The following is a 22,288-nucleotide window of genomic DNA, read 5'->3' as shown; positions in this document are numbered from 1 at the left end:
TGTTAGCAACTGAAGTGATTGTCTTTATAGGGCACCCTTGCCCATACTTTACTGATGGTTTCACTTTGTTTCAATGTTTAAATTTTTCATGTTTATTTGAATCTTGAGAAGTTTATGGCTATTGTCCCTAATATATTCAAAGGTACTACTTTGACTAGTTACGGATGCATAAAGGTATCTAGAAACTTTCCCTGAAGCTTTTGGTTTGTGATAAAATATTTTGAGTCCACGAGGGTGGACCTAACATTACCTTCTGTATGTTAGTGAATGCATCCGCTGTTTGAACACAGTGTAGAAGGAGCACACACAGAAGGGGACTAGTGTAATTCAGACCAGGCTCTGTCTCTTTGTGCAGCAGCAGGCATGTGAAGGACTCAGCTTCTTGAATATACCGTTTTATCTCATTAAGATCAGTTGCGGTTTGTACTGTACAAGGTTAGCTGAACTTTCATGTTTAGCATCTTACATCCTTTTTTTTGAAAGAAGAAAGAATTTTCGATGCTTGGATTTCTTCCTAAGTATAGAATGTTTGGGCGGTGGTCATGTTTCTGTCACTCCATATTTGCCTGCAACACACCAGTGAGTTCATGCAATTCATTGTTTATTCCACTGAGAAAAGAAGTTTTTGTATTCCTAGGGTGTTTTGCTTGGTGATTTTCAAAAGCAGACGCTTTACTGCACCAGCCTGGTCAACTTCTGAATGCCTTTCAACTCCTGTATTTATTGGTCTTTTTTATTGTCCCTTCTGGTTCAGATTTTATTTGAAAATAAAAGGTTTCCTGGCTTAATGTATCAGCTGCTGAATTTAAGAAAACAACTAAAAACATTGGTCAAGATTTATAGGCAAGATATATAAACCAAGATTTAAAATGAGATCAGAAGAATCTAACATCTATATTTGCAATACAATATCACCATTAAGATCCTGTTTGGGGGGGCTGGGGATTTAGCTCAGTGGTAGAGCGCTTACCTAGGAAGCGCAAGGCCCTGGGTTCGGTCCCCAGCTCCAAAAAAAAGAACCCCCCCCCCAAAAAAAAAAAAAGATCCTGTTTGGATGACAGTGTTTAGTGGATTTTTTTCTTTAGTATTCCGGATGTTGTGCAAAGTATTGTACCTGAGTGTTGTTCCCACCCTGTGATTACCTTTGTTATTGACACTGTGTATCGATATATAAATTGATACTATGTATCGATATAGATTGATACTATGTATCGATATATAGACTGATACTATGTGTCAGTACATGGATGAAGAAACTGAAGAACAGACAGCTCATATTTGTCAGAATTGTTTAGAGTGTAAATAATAGTACGAGAGTTTTAGTCCAGATCCATCTAACTCCATTGTTTCATGTCTGTAACAACCACTGTGTAGGACAATGCTTACAATTATTAAAATGACAAAAGGAAGTATAGAACTGTAAAATAAAAATCAAAGGAAGCTAAGCAAGGTAACAATAAAGCCAGCTGTTTGTTAAATCAACTGATACAGCCTGAAAGCATTGTTGGGATTACTCTCCAGTGTCTTCAGAGGACTCCATGAGGCGTATTCCTGGGATGATTTTAGCTGAGGAAGCTGGCCCTTAGATCCAGATGGACAACTCACAGAGCTGGCAAGGTGGGAGTGCAGGGGCTGGAATCCATATCTGTATGCTTATGAGCTACGTTTACTAATCAAGTCAGTGTTTGCTTAACCAATGGTTCCTTTCCTGAAAACACAACAGTGAGTAGCCCTTGCAGTCAGACCTCTTTACAAAAGGACCAAAGGAACATGGCCAAGTTAACACTGAAGACTCCTGAATCAGTTGACTCAGTGTAACGCTCAGTTTCCTCTGTACAGCATTTTGAGCTTTCTAAGTTGCATAAGTACATTACACATGAGTGTTGTAAACAGATAAACATACAATTATATATTTTTATTGAGTCAGGAAAAATAGCTTAAGCAAGCATGGCTTACTCTAATAGGTATGGCAGTATATTTTGTTCATACATTGAAATGTGCAGATAAATAAGAAAGGAGTAGATAGCATATAGGTTGAACATTGGGACGTTTTTAGCCACTCCTGTAAACAACGTTGTGGAATCTACATGCATTTCTGAGTTCTAAGGTGATAACCCCATTCACAGCTGCTCAGACCTCATGTGATGAGTCAGCAAATCCACTTGGTACTCACTGTGCATTCTGTGCAGTCGCTGTTCCTACTGCAGTCCCAATCCAGCCACCATGTCACCGGGGTAAGGGTTACTTTCTAAGTGGTCTTTCAGTGTGCCCTTGCCCTGTAGCTGGCTTTCACCAACACAGTAGCTCTGTGAATCTTTTTCCCTTTCAGAACTACATTTTTCATTAAGTAAATGAAATCGGGAAAACCAATCTGCTTATTCAGTAATAACATGCGCAGTAATAATGGTTGTAATCTCCACTATGTTCATCGCAGCCTTATTTATAATAGCCAGAAAATGGAAAGAACCCAGATGCCCTTCAACAGAGGAATGGATACAGAAAATGTGGTACATCTACACAATGGAATATTACTCAGCTATCAAAAACAACGAGTTTATGAAATTCGTAGGCAAATGGTTGGAACTGGAAAATATCATCCTGAGTGAGCTAACCCAATCACAGAAAGACATACATGGTATGCACTCATTGATAAGTGGCTATTAGCCCAAATGCTTGAATTACCCTAGATCCCTAGAACAAACGAAACTCAAGACGGATGATCAAAATGTGAATGCTTCACTCCTTCTTTAAATGAGGAAAAAGAATACCCTTGGCAGGGAAGGGAGAGGCAAAGATTAAAACAGAGACTGAAGGAACACCCATTCAGAGCCTGCCCCACATGTGGCCCATACATATACAGCCACCCAATTAGACAAGATGGATGAAGCAAAGAAGTGCAGACCGACAGGAGCCGGATGTAGATCGCTCCTGAGAGACACAGCCAGAATACAGCAAATATAGAGGCGAATGCCAGCAGCAAACCACTGAACTGAGAATAGGTCCCCTATTGAAGGAATCAGAGAAAGAACTGGAAGAGCTTGAAGGGGCTCGAGACCCCAAAAGTACAACAATGCCAAGCAACCAGAGCTTCCAGGGACTAAGCCACTACCTAAAGACTATACATGGACTGACCCTGGACTCTGACCCCATAGGTAGCAATGAATATCCTAGTAAGAGCACCAGTGGAAGGGGAAGCCCTGGGTCCTGCTAAGACTGAACCCCCAGTGAACTAGTCTATGGGGGGAGGGCGGCAATGGGGGGAGGGTTGGGAGGGGAACACCCATAAGGAAGGGGAGGGGGGAGGGGGATGTTTGCCCGGAAACCGGGAAAGGGAATAACACTCGAAATGTATATAAGAAATACTCAAGTTAATAAAAAAAAAAAAATAAAAAAAAAAAAAATAAAAGCAAAAAAAAAAAAAAAAAGAATGCTCTTAGTTACCCCCCCAAAAAAAAAAAAATAATGGTTGTAATAATTACAGGACGTGTACAAGCTGATCTAAACAAATGGACCTCACTTAGTTCTACAGAACATAGAAATAACTTGGTTTCTTCACAGTGTCTGGACCGTTTTACATTCCTATTAGTGTGTGCCCGAGTGTCTGTCTACACATCGTCTTCAGCACCTGGTCCAGCAGATCATGTCAACTCTGTCTGGCTTAGCCTTGTGTAGAAGTGAGAATCCATACAGTGCATTCTCTGAAAGTTCTCCTCAGCTGGCTCTGTCCACCGACTTCATTTTCTCTCTCTGCCGTGAGGTGGAATGGAGATTGATGAGCGTTGTTACTGGAGATGAAGTACTTTTATAGTTGTAAGAAGTTGACTCCACCAAGATGGCATAACAATTGCATAAAGATTGCTCGGCCATCATCGGTCTGTCCAGCTGCACCACCCGGGCTTTGGAGAATCCTGGCACTGTAGTTTGTTATCGACATGACCCTGGCAGAGTTGGCAGATTCTAGTGTCTTCTTCATCTGTCTATGGAGTTCGTTTCTGTGCCTGAGGCTGCTATGAGGATTAAATAGGGGAAAGCAGTAAGCGCTTATGTTTAAGCTATTACTCCCTGTTGGCTTGTGCCCCTTAGGAGACAGCAGCTTCTTTCCCTTTCCAGTTTATACGGTTACCTTTTTCTCAGCTTATTTTCTCCTTTTCAGGTTGAGGTAGGGTTGGGCAAAAACTAGTTAAAAGTTGTGTGAAGTAGTCTTTCATCTCAACCAGTCAGATGCCTGAACTCTTCCCTTCCTTTCCTTCCAGTCAGCATGTATTTCGTAAGGGCTGAGGGTGTGTGGTGTAAGGGGAGATGAATATTTAATTCCACCACATGGTTATCCAAATTTGTCTTTCGGAGTCACAGGTGGAAACCCAGTGCCTCGTGGAGCAAGACATCTTCAGTGTTAATCTGCTGTCAATAAATGTGTTAATAATTTCACTCTACTGACACAGAAGAAAATGTGCTCCCTTCTACATAGGAGGCTACTGTTTAATCTAGACATAACCTCGGGGGCACTGTCACTGCAGCAAGGAGGATCCAATTAGGTGGGCATTGTCCCTCTCGTGCTGGTTTAGAGCAAGAGCTCTGACAAGAGCAAGACTCATTTTTCTCATATTTCAAAGCCACAGAGTCATTTTCTTTACTGTCCAGGTTTTCCTTTACTGTTCATATTTGAAAAATAAAAGAAACAATGAAACATTTTAAAGTTGTTCTTTTAATAAGCTAGACTATATTTTTAATTGTTAATGAATATCTTTGTGTCAAAAAGTTTTTTAATGGCTCTTAAAGAATACATGCAATGTGGTGCTGAAGAGATGGTTCAATGGATAAAGCACATGCCACAGACGCATGAAGACCTGAGTTCAGATTATTCCCCGATCCCCATGATAAGCCGACTAGCTGGACTCAGAGAGAGGTCCTACCTGCCTCAGTAAACAGCGTGAGGAGTGATCAAAGAAGACACCTAATGTCAGCTCTGTGCTTCTGCACACGTGTATGCGTAAGTGTGCAAGTGCCACATATAGCTGCACCACAACACACGAGAACACACATGTATAAGCACACACAAAAAAAGAAAACCTGCAGTGCTAGCCTTCGGAATTACAAGGAGGGCACAGAAGTGAAATCGTGGGTAAAGCCATTCAGAGTGGCGCTCGTGTTGAGATGTGGCCCACAGAGCCGTCTGTAAGCAGGCTCTCCATTCAGATTTTGGGCTGTTTGTTTTGGTTTGGTTTGGTTTGGCACCCTACTCTTCATTGTGATTAAAATTAAAATGATTACTCAAGAGAATCCAAACTGCCTGCTGCAGAAATCTGGTAGGATTTGTTTCCATGGATCCCATGTGAGCCTGACCTGACCCTGTGTGCTCTAAGAGGACCCTCACCATCATGAACTTCCAGAACACCAAGGATGTGTGCCATGAGGCTGCTTCCTATAACGACTGTTGATCCTGCCTGATGCATCACACCAAACATTACACAGAGAAGGAATGACTCTCTGAGGGCTAGGTCTGGTGCAGCGCTGTGATCCATAGACCCCAATTCTCTAGTGCTTTGATTTGACCCTAAGACATACTTAAGAACATCTAGGAAAGAGAGTATATGTTCCTTACCAAGTTATTAATGTCTGTCACCCCAACCACCCGCCCCCACCACCAGAGGCACCTCCTCAGGTATTTGGCATTAGGAGATCCACTCTGGGGATTTCTGGTTTTAATCCAAGCCTGCACCAGTATTCACATTTCAGAATGCCCTCTGCAGCTGAACTGACTTCTTTTGAAAACTGAATAACCAATAAGGATGCTGGCCTCAAGGCCATTCAGTTTGTGGTGTTGCTTCCTGAGGAAAAACTCAGCCTAGCATTTTAAAAACGTGTGTTAATGGCCATACAGAATATGGCGTAAAGCCCAAAGTCCTACTGTACCCTACATTATAGTCACAGTGAGGGTTTTGTTTTTTGGGTTTTTTTTTTTTTTTTTGACTTATACATTTAGATACCTAGCTAGTGGGGAAGCTTAGAACGCTTAGAAGATCTTGTTCAGCCTTGAGAATGTAACTTCCTGATGTATCTTTCTTTGGTGAAGTACTTGCCAAGTATACACCTAGGAAAACTAATGAGATAACCTGTGAAGTGAGACTGTTCATAAAGCAGTTGTAAATGGAGGGACAGCTGACTGGAGGTAATAGATTTATTTACAATACGTGACACACTGCCGCCATTTCTTTTCTTTTATAAAGAGTTAGCAGATGCCTTCCTTGTTAGTCATTGCAAAACTAATCATGAAGTATTACCCTCCTTGCTTTTAAGCTTTACCAATAATACATTACTTACCTTTAATATAGCAAAGTCACAAGAACAAAAATACCACCAAATTCTTAATAAATAGGCTAAGAAAAGGTAAAACTAGAAAATACTTTATATGCTTCACAGAAGAAAGTTTCATTTACACAAGGTTTTCTACTGCCTGGCTTTTGCAGAATTGAGAGCTGAATCTGAGTAAACGATAGTGTTTTTATTAAGAAGCTTGGCATGTGGATTTGGACATGGTAGCACCAGACTGTTGGTTGTGGGGAACAGTTGCCAAAAGAAACAAATATAGTTTTTTTGTGTGGTGTGTGGTGTGGTGTGGTGTGGTGGTGTGTGTGTGTGTGTGTGTGTGTGTGTGTGTGTGTGTGTGTGTGTGTGTGTGTGTGTGTATGTGTATGTGTGGTGTGGTGTGCATGTACCTGTGTGTGTCTTCTGTAGAGTGTACATGAGTATGTGAGTGCATGCACCCATGTGTGTGTATGTAGAGGCCAGAGAAAGACACTGGATGTACTGTACCAATCTCTGCCTTACTGCCTTGAGACGCTCTCCGATCTCTCATTGACCCAGAAGCTCACTTCTCTACAAGCCATGGTACTCTCAGGCTCCCCATTTTCAGCTCCAGATGTGGAGTCACTGGCATATGCAGCCGTGCCCTGTGAGGTAGCTGTTAAATAACAGATTTGTGTTGTCACAGGTTAGAAGCTGTTTCGCATGATGCTTATCCCAATGAGGTACTGGTAGTAATCAGCCTATGTCCAGTGCTACGAGATAGCCAGTAATTGCCTGTGGTCATTCTGTGGTGCTGGTTTACAGGGTAAAATTGAAAGCAGAGTCTCGGGTGACTAGAACGCTGGGAAATAGAAGCATCAGCCCCTAGCTTTGGCTCAGTAATGTCTTGATGTTTGCCATGTCTTTTGAATACTCTGGCCTCGCTGCTCCGTCTGTTGAACTGAGTTATAGTAATTGCCCTGGTCTATCTCACAGGAATGCCGTATGAACAAATTAGATAAGTGTAAAAGTGCCTTGGAGGTAAAGCTGCTCAATGAATAAAAATTAGTGTGATGTAGCTACCACGAGTGTGTTGCTGACGCTAGTCTGCTTCGTCTCCAGTCTTCTAACTAGATAAGGCTTCCTAATGGGTTCCTCTTCAGGAAACCAAACAAACCATCATTTCATGGCTGTAGTATTTGGGGGGAAATCTACCAATACAAACATTTGTTACCTTGATAAAGAAAAATGCACATTAAAATCAGTCATAGCTAAGCATGGTGTCATTTATACCTATAATCCCAAGCATTTGGTAGGCTGAGGCAGGAGGATCATGAACTTGAAGCCCCTGGGGCTATCAGTTAATTTTCAGACCAGCTTAGGATATAAAATAAGCTCTTATTGTCCAACTCCCACCCCCCCAAAATCTGTCCCATTCAGAGGAGGACAAGGGGAGGGATTGGTAGACATTAGGTATAAATCTTCAATTATGCAAGTAACAATGATTTCTGTACAACACCATGGTACATGGTGTACATAGCACTGTTATTCATAGTTAAGTACAGTTCGGGGGCAGATCTCATGTCAAATGTTCTTAATGCAGTGAAATTTAAATTAGTCACATTGGAGTTAAATAAAACCCTTCCAACTAGCTTCAAAAAACTGATAATATACAGCTCAGTTTCTGTGGCCAATTTAGAAGGTGAATTCGAAACATTTAATAAAGTTGTGAAGTAAATCAGATGTGGGGAGGAAAGACTGACTCTTCTCAGGAAATCATTGTTTTTAAGGATCGAACATTGCCAAATTGAAAACTTTTTTCCTGTTTTCCTTTCATCTTATAATATGTTGCTGTGATTGACTCTTCTCTATCCTAGTCAGCATTCTCCTCTCTGTCATGGTGACACGGAGTGACTCACTACAACTCAGTCAAACAGGCCCTGAGTCCCAGCAACAGGGAACCTCCAAGAGCTAGGACAATTCATCCCCTTTCTCTTTACACAAATATAGTCTCTGTGTAGTCGACAGTGCCACCACGCTCAGTGCTGTGCAGTCGACAGACAGTGCCACCATGCTCAGTCCTAGGAAGGACATAGAGCAGACAGTTAATTAACCATATATGGAAGGGGGTTTCTCCAGGACAGCTCCAGAAGCTTTCACCTTTGAGTCTAGTTGGTCTCTTTCCCGTTGGCAGGGGACCTTTTCTCGTGGCTCTGGGGAAGTCCTGGCATCCAGAAGAATTCAACTGTGCTCACTGCAAAAACACGATGGCCTATATAGGCTTTGTGGAGGAGAAGGGAGCACTGTATTGTGAGCTATGTTATGAGAAGTTCTTTGCTCCTGAATGTGGCCGGTGCCAGAGGAAGATCCTTGGGGTGAGTATTTGAAACTACTTATTTATTTTTAGTACATCTTAAGCCATGTAGGTCTTGTAATAAAATCTTTTCATTATTTTTACCTGATTTTTCTTGTTGTTTTATCAGCCCTCTCTGCTTTTCTTTAGTAGTATTTCTTATAAAACAAAACTTAACAGACCTCTAAAGAAATATATCAGACTCCTGGGGTTAGTGGGCTTTGGTTTTGTCTTACTGGGTGCTGGCTTGTCTGGTGAAAGTCTACCTCTATGGGAAAGTAAGTGACTGTGGGTGTGTTACCTCAGCAGGGCCGTGTTTGCTCAGGAATGAAGGGGTCGCCCAGGACCACACACAGGAGCTCCAAGACCCAACACCGTGGCTGGCTTAAATTAAATTCCATAGCTTTTATAAGAGTAGCTTTTCCTACTTGTCAGAGTTCAAGCACAGGCCACTGATCTCACGAAATATACAAAATATGGAAAATGTGAACTTTATGATATTTTTATTTGAATGAATATAATGTTTGAAATGTGACTTCAGTTATAAAAGTGAACATGTGATAGGAAAAGCATTTCATGCTGTACTTTCCTTGGCAAAAGAACTTAATAACGATGAATAAATGTATATCCTGTCATGTAACAACCAGTTATCAATGGCATCATAAGAGTCAGGTACCTACTGTAGGTGAATTGTAGTGGGAATTTGACTTTAGAAGAAACCAGTGTTCTTGGCTTTAACATATAAAAGTTGGATTCTACCTACTCCTCTTAATATGAAATACAATAATGAAACTCTAGAAAAGTGTGATTTACTGAGGACATGCTTAAAGAGGTCTGAAACCTTACATGACTTATTTCTGTGGTATCATTTTGTACACTATGTTGGTAATAAGGTAGTATAATGGCTAGCTGGCCTGTTTCTTCATAACTGCTGACCAATATCAGTTAGTAAACAACATGTTAAAATACCATGTTAGTGAGTAAAAACATTCTGTGTATCAGAGGGTAATTAATAAAAAGTCAATAATAGTTGAAAACCATAAGACTCTAGGAAAAGAAAGAAAAAATTCCTATGGTATTAAGTATTCTTCGGAAATTATTTTTTAATTGTTTTACCTCTTCTCAACAATTCTTGGAAAACTAATAACCCCAAACCTCTTAATGATTCAAATGCCTTCCAAATCCTGCATCTTGGAGTATTTAACCAGAGGCCTTTTTGCTTTTGTGGTGCACACGTTAGTTACTCAGTGGAGTGAGTGAGGAGTATAGTCACGGCTGATTCCCAAAGCTAAGCCCTCAGCGAGCTGATTAGATTAAACTGATTACATTATTGCTTCCGTAATGCACTGGGGTTGAGGCTTGTTTAGTTTTTAAATGTTTCCCCCTCCTCCGTGACATTTTCAAGATAATGCCATGAAAGTTTTCTGAGTAACACGTCCTGACACCGTTGAAAAAAAGCAGAGTGTGTTGTAGCAAGCACTCCCTACTTGCTGTGTGTGTGATGGTTATAGCAGTAGTAATTGTTCTTTAAGTTTATGGATTTGTGTTAATGAAAAGCACGCATATCACAGTAGCTTCTAGTGACGTCAGCATCTACCACTGGGCATCTCCTGTTTCTTTGAAAAGTTCAAGACAGCTATGAAATCCGTAAGTCTACTTTGAGTTAGCGTGTGACACCAATTAGAGTGGATGTTGGTATGTTTCTTGTCCTCTGTCTTTACGTCCGTCCTCCTTTCTATAACAGGAAGTCATCAATGCTTTGAAGCAGACCTGGCACGTGTCCTGTTTTGTGTGTGTGGCCTGTGGAAAACCCATCCGTAATAATGTTTTCCACTTGGAAGATGGCGAGCCCTACTGTGAGACAGGTGAGACAATAAACCGTGAGCGCTCAGGTGAGAGCGAGGCCGAGACACTCACACTGCTGCAAAACTGAAAGAAAAGTCAGGGCCAACGAGCTTTCGTAACCGTTTTAGATGTATTGCATATTACTCTACATAGCATAACGACAACGATAATAACAACAACAAAACTGTTTGTGACTTTGTTGAGACAAACATTTCCAACTTCATTATGAACATTTAAGAAGATTAGCATTCCTTAGGAAAAATATTATGCTTGGATCTCCAATCCTTTATAGATATAAGTTCTACCCAAAACGTAGCTTAAAGGCACAAATTGTAGTAACAGATACCAAGTGCTTATAAGCACAAGAATGTTCACATTCAGATGTTACTGCTCTGCTTTCTAAAGCAGCAACCTTAAAAGTAAGTGTGAAATCCTTTGCTACTTCACTGAATAGGAGAGTGATCCTGGCTTAGATTGCTCCCTGGTAAAGTTATTCTTAATAATTTCGGTTCTAAGCACCTGTCAATCCCGTTTTCTCATCCCAGTGCCCAGCGCTTCCTTTTCCTTTGCACATCTGCAGTGACCTTTCTTATCTTTTACTCTTCATTCAGCTATTGCTTCCACAATGCATATTCCGAAATATGAAACGTGCTTTCCCTTACTCTGCCTCTGTTAACTACCATTAACTGCATTCCCACTGTTGAGTTTTTATCTTACTTTGGACTGAAATTACGAGTGTGGTCCTAGAAACGGGACTTTGCACAGGGATGCAGCTCAGGAAGCTTGTGTCCGAGGCTGGCTCCACACCGCTTGCATTTTCCTTCACTCTGCTCTGGTTCTCACCTTCCCCTCAGCCCCTTAGTTAGGGCAGGTTTGGCTCTGCTCCAGGCTGTCCACCAGGAAGCCCCCAGAACCTCCAATAAAATACGCCATGGGTTGTCAGTAGTAAAGTTGGCTGTAAACTGCTTACCGTTCTCAGAATACCCTGTGTTTTGCAGTGACTTATTTCTTCTGAAGAGAGACTTGGGTTTGTTTAGTTGACTTAGATTGTGAGTTTTAGCAGCTTTGTAAGACACTCTACGTGAGCCAAATCATAGACGTCTGCCTAGCCTATGGTGTTTAATACACTTTAAAGGGAATCATGACATAAAACTAATGCACTGCCTGCAGAGGGGGATTACAATCAAATTTTAGTCTTTTTTCCTTAACCAGTTCTTAGCAGTGGTCCCATCTCAGTAGATGGCTGCACAGCCCACTGTCCAGAGGCCTAGAATTTCTCTCTTTCTCTGTTCTTCCAAAACCCAATCTAACAAGTAGCTTCCGGTGGGTGTTGACAATCGTCTCCATCCATCTCCAGTGTCACCGCCACGCCCAGCCTGCTCTGTGCTTGGACTTCCCAGTAGCAGCTGGGGAGAAATCAGGGCACCCTCAACAATGCCAGTCAGATTGTGTTATGTCCTGTAAAGGATTTCTATAAGAAGGGCACTATTCTCCTTGCTAGAACCTGCTTTGTGGGCTTTTATCTGCTGCCCTGTACATCTTGACCTGAGATCTAACCCACCTTTATTTCTGAACATGGCCGAGACTTTATTTCTCCTAGGTAAGCGCTCTACCACTGAGCTAAATCCCCAGCCCCTGCTCCAGCACCTTCTTACAGTTTCTTCTAACTGATCTCAGTATGATTCTTCAAGTTTCATCATGACTGCTAGATCTCCAGAACCTTCCTGTATAATGTAGTGTAGGCTACCCATTCTCTATCACAGCACTTCTTCCTTCGTTTGTTTGTCAGTCGTCCTTATCCCAGTCTTAACAAAGTCCCCTGAGATGAGCATCCACACCTGTCCTATAGACGCTGAACCTCCGTGGGGCTGGAGCTCTGCCCAGGAGAGTCACTGGATGTGAAGTCAACACTTGGTGCTGAAGCATGTTAGCATAGCACCGCACGTTATAGAATCTCTCCCCTCCAACTTCAGCTATATTGACAGGACTGACGGCCAAAAGCTGGATCATAGGTCAGCACAACAGATGAAATGTCATAAAAGAGGATGAAAATGTGGAAAAGTGTGGGAAAGAAAAACCGTGCATCTCAGGTGTTCTTATTTAATAATAAAGAAAGGACAAGGACCGTCTGCAGAAATTGTCCTGTCTCCCATCAGTGAGGAACTCCCAACCAAGCTGCCTCACTCCCGGGGATAATGCATTCCTCACATCCACCTCAGTCTTAACCTCTGTTAACTTCCATCCTAACCACTGTCTGCTGTGACCCGCAGTTCCAAAGCCTCGCCATGTTTAAATTGCATCTCTCTCCTTACTTGACGCAGACTATTATGCACTTTTTGGAACAATATGTCGCGGGTGTGAATTCCCCATAGAGGCTGGTGACATGTTCCTGGAAGCTCTGGGCTCCACCTGGCATGACACTTGCTTTGTGTGCTCCGTAAGTAAACTGTACTGCCCTGGTCAAAGCTTAGTGCTTGATACCCCAGGGTGGGGGAGTATGGGGATGGGGGTGGGGCTCACAGAGGCAAAGGTGAGGGATGAGGGAGAACTCCGTTAACCTGGAGAGGGAGGGCAACACTTGGGATGTAGATAAATAAGATAATTAATTTTAAAAAAGCTTAGTGCTTAATGGGAGTAACAGCACTTTGGGTTTTTCCATTCCTCAAAGCTAAGGAACAGTGGTTTTTGATGTTCTTAAAAGTTGGATTTGAAATTATTTGGCATATAATAGGATTTTACCCTCTAATGCATTCTTGACTCTAAGGAGAAGATACTTTTTCTTTTTTTAATATGAGTCATTTTCTTAAATTCTTTTATTAAACAGCTCAAGGGGTTTTTTTTTTTTTGATACATTAGATATTTCTTAAATGGAAAAGAAATTATAAAAAACTAGAGAACCAGCAAGATGGTTCAATTTTCCTCCTGACTGATAGAGGTAGCTCATGGATTCTTTTCCTTTTCTTTTTGAAACTATGAACATGGAAGATATTACCTACTTCACTTGTCTTTTTTTAGTGCTTTGGGATTTGGATTGATTTATTTTTATGTGTTTGTATGTATGTGTGTTTGTGTACATGTGTGTGTTCATATGTTTACATGTTTGTGGAGACTGAAGGACAACCTCAAGTGTCACTCTGACAACACTGGCCACCTTCTTTGAAGCCAAGTTTCTCATGGGCTAGAGCTTCTGGCGAGAGATTCCCCAGTTCCCTCTCCTTCCCTCTTGGGATTACAAGCAAGCCCGCCATTTGTAATGGTTTCTCGGGGTCAAACTCAAGGGCTTTACTGACTGAGCTAGCCCCACAGCTTTTTGTAGGGACAGGGTCTCTGTGTTCCCTGACTGATATAGAACTTGATAGATAGATGACGTTAGTCTTGAACTCAGACAGATCTGCCTGCCTCTGCCTCCAGAGATCTGGAATGGAAGGTCTGCATCCCTATACCTAGTGTTCTGACGTTCTTAATGATTAGGATAGATCAGATTAACGTTGGCATGAGGTACTTTCTGTCATTTAGAAGCTAATATTCAGTAGAGCTGTTCCATGACAGTATTTGATTTCTGTTAGCGCTGTTAGATTTAATCATATCTAACACTGTTTTGATACCTGGTGCATAAAAGAATTAGGTAAAGGTGAAATCAAATGATTTCTTCAACCATTACCTTTGAGCTCATCCATATTTTTATTTCATCGTCTTTTAGACTTCATAAAGTTTATAAAGAGCAGCTTCTACATAGTTTCCTTCTCAGGAAGATCTTATGAGCATTGTCAGCTTGCAAGGCAGCAGAAAGAACATGGAGGTGAAAGTGTGGGTAGCAGGATCTTAAAGCCACTCACCAGGCAGATGCTGCCTGCCTAAGACTTTCACGGTAGACTCAAGTTAAATCAGTTCCTTCTTGAATGGATAGTTTGTCCAGGAAGTAAATAAAAACCAGCCTGCTGGGGCTGGAGAGGTGGCTCAGTGACCTCTGAGTCAGGCTCAGAACACTGACTGCTCTTGCAGAGGATCCAAGATTGACTTCCGGTATCCATGTGAGGCAGCTGACAACCAGGGTTCTCTGGGTGCCCAAGATACCTGACGCATGCATATACCATACTCATACGTACACACAATGAAAGACAAGACAATGAGAAGAGCCATCTATGGCCAGTGTGTTATAGGTCAGACTGACTTGAGTTTTGGTCATGCTTGGCAAAGCAGTCAAACTGTGTTTCTTTTGAATGCTTTAATTCTCTGTAAGAGGAAACAGATTTTTTAAAAATCATTAGAATTTATATACTTAATGTGACTTTTGATGTATTAAAATTTCCTTTGGGACTAAGTGTTTTCCTCTTAGTAAAGAAAAGCAATTATCAGTTATTTAAATAAATCAGTCTATGTTCTAGAAAAAAAAATCACCCTTTGCTTTTTAAAAATGACAAAATGTCATGGTAATCATGAAGTGCCAGGGTGTCTCACACAACTGTCTAAAGAACTTGTAATGTTGCTCATTCTGGGGCAGTCACTTTCCATTGGGAGATTTGATTTAAATAATGCTATTCTTTTACATAATGCTTCTCTCTCTCTCTCTCTCTCTCTCTCTCTCTCTCTCTCTCTCTCTCTCTCCTTTTTTTTTTCCAGGTGTGCTGTGAAAGTTTGGAAGGGCAGACATTTTTCTCCAAGAAGGACAAGCCACTTTGCAAAAAACATGCTCATTCTGTGAATTTCTGAAAATCAACAGTTCCAGGAAAGAGAAGAAATTTGAAGAAAAAGGAGGAAAATTAAAATTACCATTTAATTTTTAGTTTTAATATTTATACGGAGTTCTAAAATAATAATAATAGCCCTGAAGGGATAAACTCAAACATTAAAAATCAAATCTGAGAAAACGTTTGCCTTCAGAAAGTCACAGAGTTTGGCATTTGTCATTCCTTGCCAGTATTTTCTGCCCATGAAAATCAATTTATAAAAATCAATTTCCTGGCTATTAAGTTCATCTTAGAATAAATCAGCAAAGGATTACATTTTTAGAATTAAAATCTCTAGCCTCTATGCTGAAATGATACTTTTGAGGTGGTAGCTATGAGAATCCACAGAAGGCAATAAAAGTGCCTTAAACCTTACTAACAAGAATAATAGTTTAATAAACCCATTTTATCTTTGGAGTAGTAAGTAGAAGTTTAAATAAATTTCAAGAGTAGGCAGTCTCTTTTTCTGTTCAGCGTATGTGCTTGCTTTGGTCTTATCATTCGTCTTACCTTTAGTAAGATGGAAATTCTTGATCAATGCGTATGATGCCAGTAAGAGATTCTGTGATCTCTCCTGTTCTCCCAGAGGCTGCCATGTTGCTTAAGGTCACAGACGCTGACCCCTCTTCAGATAGAGCAGGTCGTTTGCATTGTGCATGGCTGCCTGGTCTAGACGGCCGTGCTTGCCGTCTCTTAGGCTGAAGATATTTCAGTATCCTTGGACTCTGATAGTCCTGTCTCCTTTTTAGAAAGGAGTAGGTAGAAGATAAGGAATTAGGGAAATGAAGCAATTGTAAGCAGAAACTTAAAAGAACTGTTTCCCGCCTTCAGATGATGAGCTGACTGACTTGCACAGCTATGTCTCTCACTGAAGATTCGAAAATGCCTTGCCCAGTAATTTTTCTTTTTTTTTTTTGGATTGAGGGTTATGATTGATAAAATCCAACTAAATATTGTTACTGTGTTTTTTGCTCATTTAAAATTGTTCTGGGATTTTGTTTCTTGTTTTTCATTTGGGATTCTTTTCTATCAGTAAGTAAATCCCCTCCAGCTGTGTGATCACTGAGTTAGACAACTTTGGTTCTCTGGTGTTCGGTGGTAAGGAGGAATCATGATGCAGTTCTCACATTCCCCTGTCATCTGTTCCTCACGAGTGGGTAGAGTATCCTGCAGGGCACTGCTTATAGTCAGGACAGGGACTGGAAGACAGCCGTGCAGCGTGGTTCACTCCCCAGGGAAAAAACAAATGACGGCATTTTGTATTTTTCTTATTGTTTCTACAATGAATAAAAGCCCAAGATCCTGCTGAGTTATAGCTTAAATCTGTGGGGACAAGGTGCTTTTAGAATCCAGATAGAGTTCCCAGGGTCCTGCTGCCCCATCACTCAAGTGCACTTGTACATCCCGTGTGTGTGTGTGTGTGTGTGTGTGTGTGTGTGTGTGTGTGTGTGTGTGTCTTAGACTACAGTATTTGTTTAACCTCACTAAGAACTTTCAAGGCATCTGTCCTGAAAGCTGCTAGTCTATGATCTAGTAAATGTGTACTACATGAAGATAGTAATGGACTGGGACATAAGCGAACAGCAAGGGTGACACCACATTGCAAACCGAAAGCTTCTCCTGTAGCAGCCCAGGTTACCTCCTCACCTGTGCTTGTGGGAAGGCAGGAAGTGTTTTTGAAAGTCAGTGCTGGAACTTGATACATTAGGTCTCTCTGCTGCTGCACTGATCAGTACCAGACTTGATGGCTCATGTGCGTTAGTTCAGATCTGAATGTCAGGCTTTGGCTTTATACGACAAAATGAGTGGGTGATTTTGTTTTGATGTGGTAGTTTTGTTTTGTCTCTTAGATGCTGTGCAAAGATAATATTCAAAAACTCATTGGCATTTGTATATTCAAAGACTTGTCTTCAACTTGGATTTCTTATAGAAGTATTGTTCTCTAAGATATCATTTTAATTAAGTCTTTACTTCTGTGAGTTACTTGTAGAGCATAATGCTGCCTTTTATAATGCTGTATTTCTCTGAATTTAATCTGTAAAAGGCTAGCACGTCCTATTAATTTGGCATTGTGTCTTTATTCTTTGCTGCCTGGTTTATGGCAAATTTTATATCCATTCCTAAAAAGTGAACTCTGGGAAAATGAGCTCTCACCATAACCAGATCTGTCTGTAGTGGGGATTGGCTTGTCTCGTTTACCAGCGTGGGTCTTTAGCTACCTGGCACAGTGCTTTACCCTCTGACAAGCTCCCTGGGTATTTATGGCTTCTGTGTCAGTAGCATTTTTTTTTTTCACTACTTTCACCTACAAACGCTGAGCTTTCCTCCTGCTGGATGTATGTTTCGAAGGCTGTACTCGATAAACTCCAGATGGAATCCATGGTGCAAGACTTTACATCCCTCATTCGATTTCACGTTGTCCAGATTTTTACGGGCCCAGATTGATTGTTTCTCTGTTGTCCTGTCTGACTGTTGCCAGTCAAGGTAGTAACCTGCTTGTGTTCCTGTGACTCCGTGCTTCCCCTTGGTAAGGTTACCTTCCCCATGTAAAAACTGAAGCCTAATTATTTGGCCATGGTATTAAAACAAAAGTAACCATTTGTTCACAAAGAGTTTGTAAACAAAATCCTTTGAATATTGATATAAAACTATGTTTAAAATGATCTATGACAAAATGTACTCTTTCCAAGGAGCTTCCATAGAAAAGTCATTACTGCAGTGTGAATTCAGTGCAGCATTAATGTTCTTCGGCATTTGCAGTTCAGTCATCTCCATGATGCAGAGGAAACCATGAGACAGTCTTACACAAATGTATTGCGTCCTGCCCCTCACCTCCAAATGCTTAAGGTATTGGACTCTTATGTGTAATGTGCCGAACCTGTCCATGCTGTCTTTTCTTTCTTCACCTTTTAAAGTCTGTGTACAGCTGCTCTTTTGCTTTTGGATATATTTTTAATTAAAAAAAAATCACATGAGAAATGTAATCTGTGTAGTGATGCTGTAATGAGCATATACTCAATAAACAACTGCCATAATGTCGACAGCATGCCTGGCTTTTTTTTTTTTTTTCCTCCCTGTGTGCTCTGTGCTCTCACTTAAGTGAGCATGGGGAAAAGTCACATTTCGTCGGCACAGGACTGGAGATGGCGTGACAACCCCTGATGAGTCTCTGCCGCCGTGTCAGCCAGCCTCAGAGCACGACATTTGAAAATACTGCTCTTACTGTATTATCTACCTTCTGTTCTTTGCATGTACAATGTATAAGACATGTTTGCAAGTTAGTAGATAAGCTGTCTTTATGTGTTTATCACTAAAATTACTTACTGGAGTGACATAGTATCGTGCCTTGTTGTATCTTAGATCATAATCAGAACAGATTTCCTTCTCCTCACGTTTGGTATTAGCCAGGCTGTCTCGTGTCCTCAGCTCAGCGTCATGAGCGCCATTATTACCTGGTAGGCTCACTTGTCCCTTGTTCTTTTGTTTATCTGCTTGAGGGAACTTTTTCCCTCTAACTGTGTAAGTTTAGAGGGATGCCTCTGTTTCAAGCTGCACATTGGGAATGGGAAAGAAACTCAAGTCTATTTTGCTTACAGTATATTAAACTCCAGAAGCCAAACTTTTAAGGGCATCGAGTCTGCATCTGACATTTTAATAGCTGCTGTTTGGTTTCTGTCAATCACGTCATTGCACATTAAAATGCACCGACAGAATAAGAGATCTGTCATTCCTTCGTTAAGAAACAGTAATCCAGTCCGAGATTTATAGGCTCGCGTCTCAACTGTGTGTTCACAATAAACCCCCCTTCTGTGCAGAAACCAGAGCAAGCCTCCCCGCCAGTCAGTGTTTTCTGCTTGCGTGTCCCCAATAGAAGATTATCAAAGGTTTTCTAACCGAACCATACATAAAACCCTTTTGCCAGCAAAAGTTTAATTTAGGTTGGCAGTTTCCCTTTTTGAGTACTCTCAGACAAGATCTTGGTTCTATCAGAAACACATAGGCGCTGATGTATTATTAGCCGGCCTGGTGTTAATTAGGGAGAATTACCAGAAATAGTTTGCCTTGTGGAAATTTATTACAGAATCACACTTGACTGATGGCAGAATAGGAGTTGCTGAGAGAGAGCAGCTCCCACTCATAACCACTAATTAATAGGGTGCCAAAATTCCGCAGAGAAGGTTTCATCCCGAGTGTGGGAGCCTCCCAGGGAAAATGGTTCCTCTGCAGTACTTAAAATTTAACAGAGGAAAGGAACCGGACACATGGCTGCCTAGCAGAACAGGAGGCAGCAGGGGCATTGGGCTGTATGAATGAGAGGAAGCTTAACGAGGTAGGCGCTGAGTTTCAGAGTGGCCTGTGAGTACGGAAAAGCTACACACTTTGTTTCGTTTCATGGCCAGATCTCACTGTGTAGCCCAAACTGGCCTGAAACTTAAAAATCCTTTCTCAGTCTCCTGAGTCCTGTGATTCCTTGGGACCATAATCCCAAACTCACACATATCATTTTTAATGTGGCAAGTATCTGCTTCCTGAGGTTCACTTTATAAGAGAATTTGGTGCACGTCAATGTTGTAATTGTATTCTTGCTTCCATGATTTAGAAGCTGTCCCTATAGGTAGCAGGATCACACAGTGCTTAATAGGAAAGAGGTGGCTTCTGCCCTTGAACGTGTAGGAGGAGGAGGAGGTGCATCTAATTATGATTGGCACTAGTGGCAGAGCTCTGGGGGAGCCCTCCTAAATTACAGCTTGCCAAGAAAGCAATTTTTTTCCTGTCTATAACTACATGTAATTACTCACAATAAAGCTTGGAGCTGTTGTTTAGTATAGGAGAATAAAACATTTCCATGTCAGAAAACCGCTGATTACTGACCTCAGGGAGAAAAATAAAACAATTGAGAATTCACAGAGGGTCTAATTTTTCAATTTCACAGTTATGCTAAATGCAGTTCCCAAGGAAAACAACTTCTGTGCCAGGCCCAAGAATTGATTGACACCATCTCTTAGGGATCCATGTTTTTAAAGACAGTTTCTGTCTCTGTGTCCAAAGTATTCTAGTTGAATTCCAAGTTAGGTTTTCATTTCATATTCTATGTATTCCCTAATTCAAATATAATTTGGATTTTTCTTCTCTCACCCTTCCCCTGCCTTTGTCTTTGCCGGTCTCCACATAGCTGGTGCCCTTATAATTTCCTCAAAAGTCTCTTTGTTTCAGGTATTGAAATTAGCTCTACTACCTTACAGTGTGCCTTTTGCTTCTGACTAGTATATCAGTAGTAACCTAACTTTTCTCTAGGTCAATGAGAAAAGTGGAAGGCTCTCCAGTGATATCACACCCTATTAGCTTTGCATAAATAAAAGTTTTCTTTTGTGACACTCCTTGTTGATGCCATTTTGACTCCAGAAGCATTGTCCCTGTTTGCTTGAGAGTTCTCAGTGCCCGGCCTGAATGAAGCAGTGAGTGGAGAACATGGAGCTTACCAATTATGAACTTCACTGTGTTAAACTGATTCATCCCCTGACACTTGGAATTCATTCTTCTCTGTTAAAGTATTTTGCTACTGTGTAAAAGCTTTCTCCCCTACCCCTTGAAGTGTTTTGAATTTTTAAAAATTAAATTTAACTAGCGGGTTGAGAGGCACTTTGTTCTTGGGAAAGGTGTACTAACCTATGCACATCTGTTGTAGCCTGCTTGGCCCTGATCTTGCAAACACTGACGCCTTTTAACGAATCCAACAGGGATTATAATAATATAAATTAAAGCTAAAGGTAAAGTGTGTTTGTTTGTTTGTTTGTTTGTTTGTTTTACATCAGTCAATCAGAACAGAAATCGCATAGTAATTTAATAGCAGTTAAGGAATTTGTCTTAAGTAACTATTAAACAGATACAAGATAGCAAATTAGTGAAGGAAATAGTCAGACAAGGAATAATGTAAGGGGCTGGAGAATTCAGTAATTACTGGGTACAACGAAGACCCCAGTTCAGTCCCCAGCATCCATATAAGAAAGGCCAGTGTAGGGACACCTAACTCTTTAACACCAAGGAGAAAACAAATTTCTGGGCCTTTCTGGCCAGACAGTCTGGCCTACTGTTTGAGTTCCAGGCCAATGAGAGACCCTGTCTCAAATCATGCACCTAGGAATATGACAGACATACAGAATAAACAATCATAGTATGTAGCTCGAGACTTCTTAGGGTTCTGTCCCTATGGTGTGTTCTCACAGCTTATTGGAGACAGTGGTTTCAGCCTACCAAATGACAGACATTCTCTGAGTGACTGAAGCCAGGTTCCAAGCACAAAGTTGTTGAGTGCCCGCCTAAGGAGTGGGGTGCTACTTAGAGCACAGGCTGGGAATAGAGGCAATATGACAAGAGGCCCTTACAAAGGGCTGCCGCTTGCTGCAGCAGCATGTTTCTTAGCATGACAAAACTTAACACTCTGACAAAAGAGAACTGCCTGGAGTCCAGGCCAGTATCCTAGAGTAAACACTAAAGAAGAATTTTGGAAATGGAAATCAATAAAGTGAGTAACTGACAATGGATTCAAAGGAAAACGAAATTCCCTAGTAAACTGATTTCCATAATACAGAACATAGCACATTGAATTGCAAAGTCAAGCCAACTGAGGCTGGAAGTCAGTCTCTTACCTAGCATATCAAAGGCCTGGGTGTAACATCACTGAAGCAAACTGGGTTGCACAAGAAATTCCAGCAAGTGGGAGCTCACACTTGTAGTCCTCACACTCTGGAGACTCAGAAGAGACAGCCTTGAAATAATAGTGTGTCCTTGTCCTAGGCCAATCAGGGCTATGGAACAAGACCTTATTTAAGAAAAAAAGTATGTGGGGAGTAGGGGGTAAAGATGTGGCTCAATTAGTAGAAAGAACACTTGCCTAGAAGTTCCTGAAGCCCTAGGTTCAAGCCCCAGCATAGTACATACCTGTAATCTCAACACTGGAGAAGTAGAATCTGGGGCTCAAGGTCATCTTAGTCTTACATAATGAACTGAGACCAGCCTGAGTTTTTTGAGGAAAAATGAAGGGTAAGAAAGGAGAAAAGAGGGGGGAAGGGAAGGGAAG

The 22,288-nt window shown here is 41.2% G+C and overlaps 1 protein-coding gene across 19 annotated transcripts in view; it reads left to right on the top strand.

Moving 5' to 3' along the window:
- The window catches only part of Pdlim5 (PDZ and LIM domain 5), a 168,105-nt gene extending 149,854 nt beyond the window's left edge, over nucleotides 1–18,251 (top strand). For 18 of the 19 annotated variants that reach the window (XM_039103056.2, XM_063282478.1, XM_063282477.1 and 15 more), the window contains 4 exons: nucleotides 8,480–8,660; nucleotides 10,383–10,503; nucleotides 12,805–12,920; nucleotides 15,104–18,251. In XM_039103056.2, the coding sequence (XP_038958984.1) occupies nucleotides 8,480–8,660; nucleotides 10,383–10,503; nucleotides 12,805–12,920; nucleotides 15,104–15,193 (508 nt within the window). In that variant the 3' untranslated portion in view covers nucleotides 15,194–18,251. 19 annotated transcript variants of the gene reach the window in all.
- The last annotated feature ends 4,037 nt before the right edge of the window (nucleotides 18,252–22,288 follow it).

Source organism: Rattus norvegicus, chromosome 2, assembly GCF_036323735.1.
Source record: "Rattus norvegicus strain BN/NHsdMcwi chromosome 2, GRCr8, whole genome shotgun sequence".
NCBI lineage: Eukaryota > Metazoa > Chordata > Mammalia > Rodentia > Muridae > Rattus > Rattus norvegicus.
The sequence above is the reverse complement of the archived record's forward strand: the minus strand, read 5'-3'. Positions and strand labels throughout refer to the sequence as shown.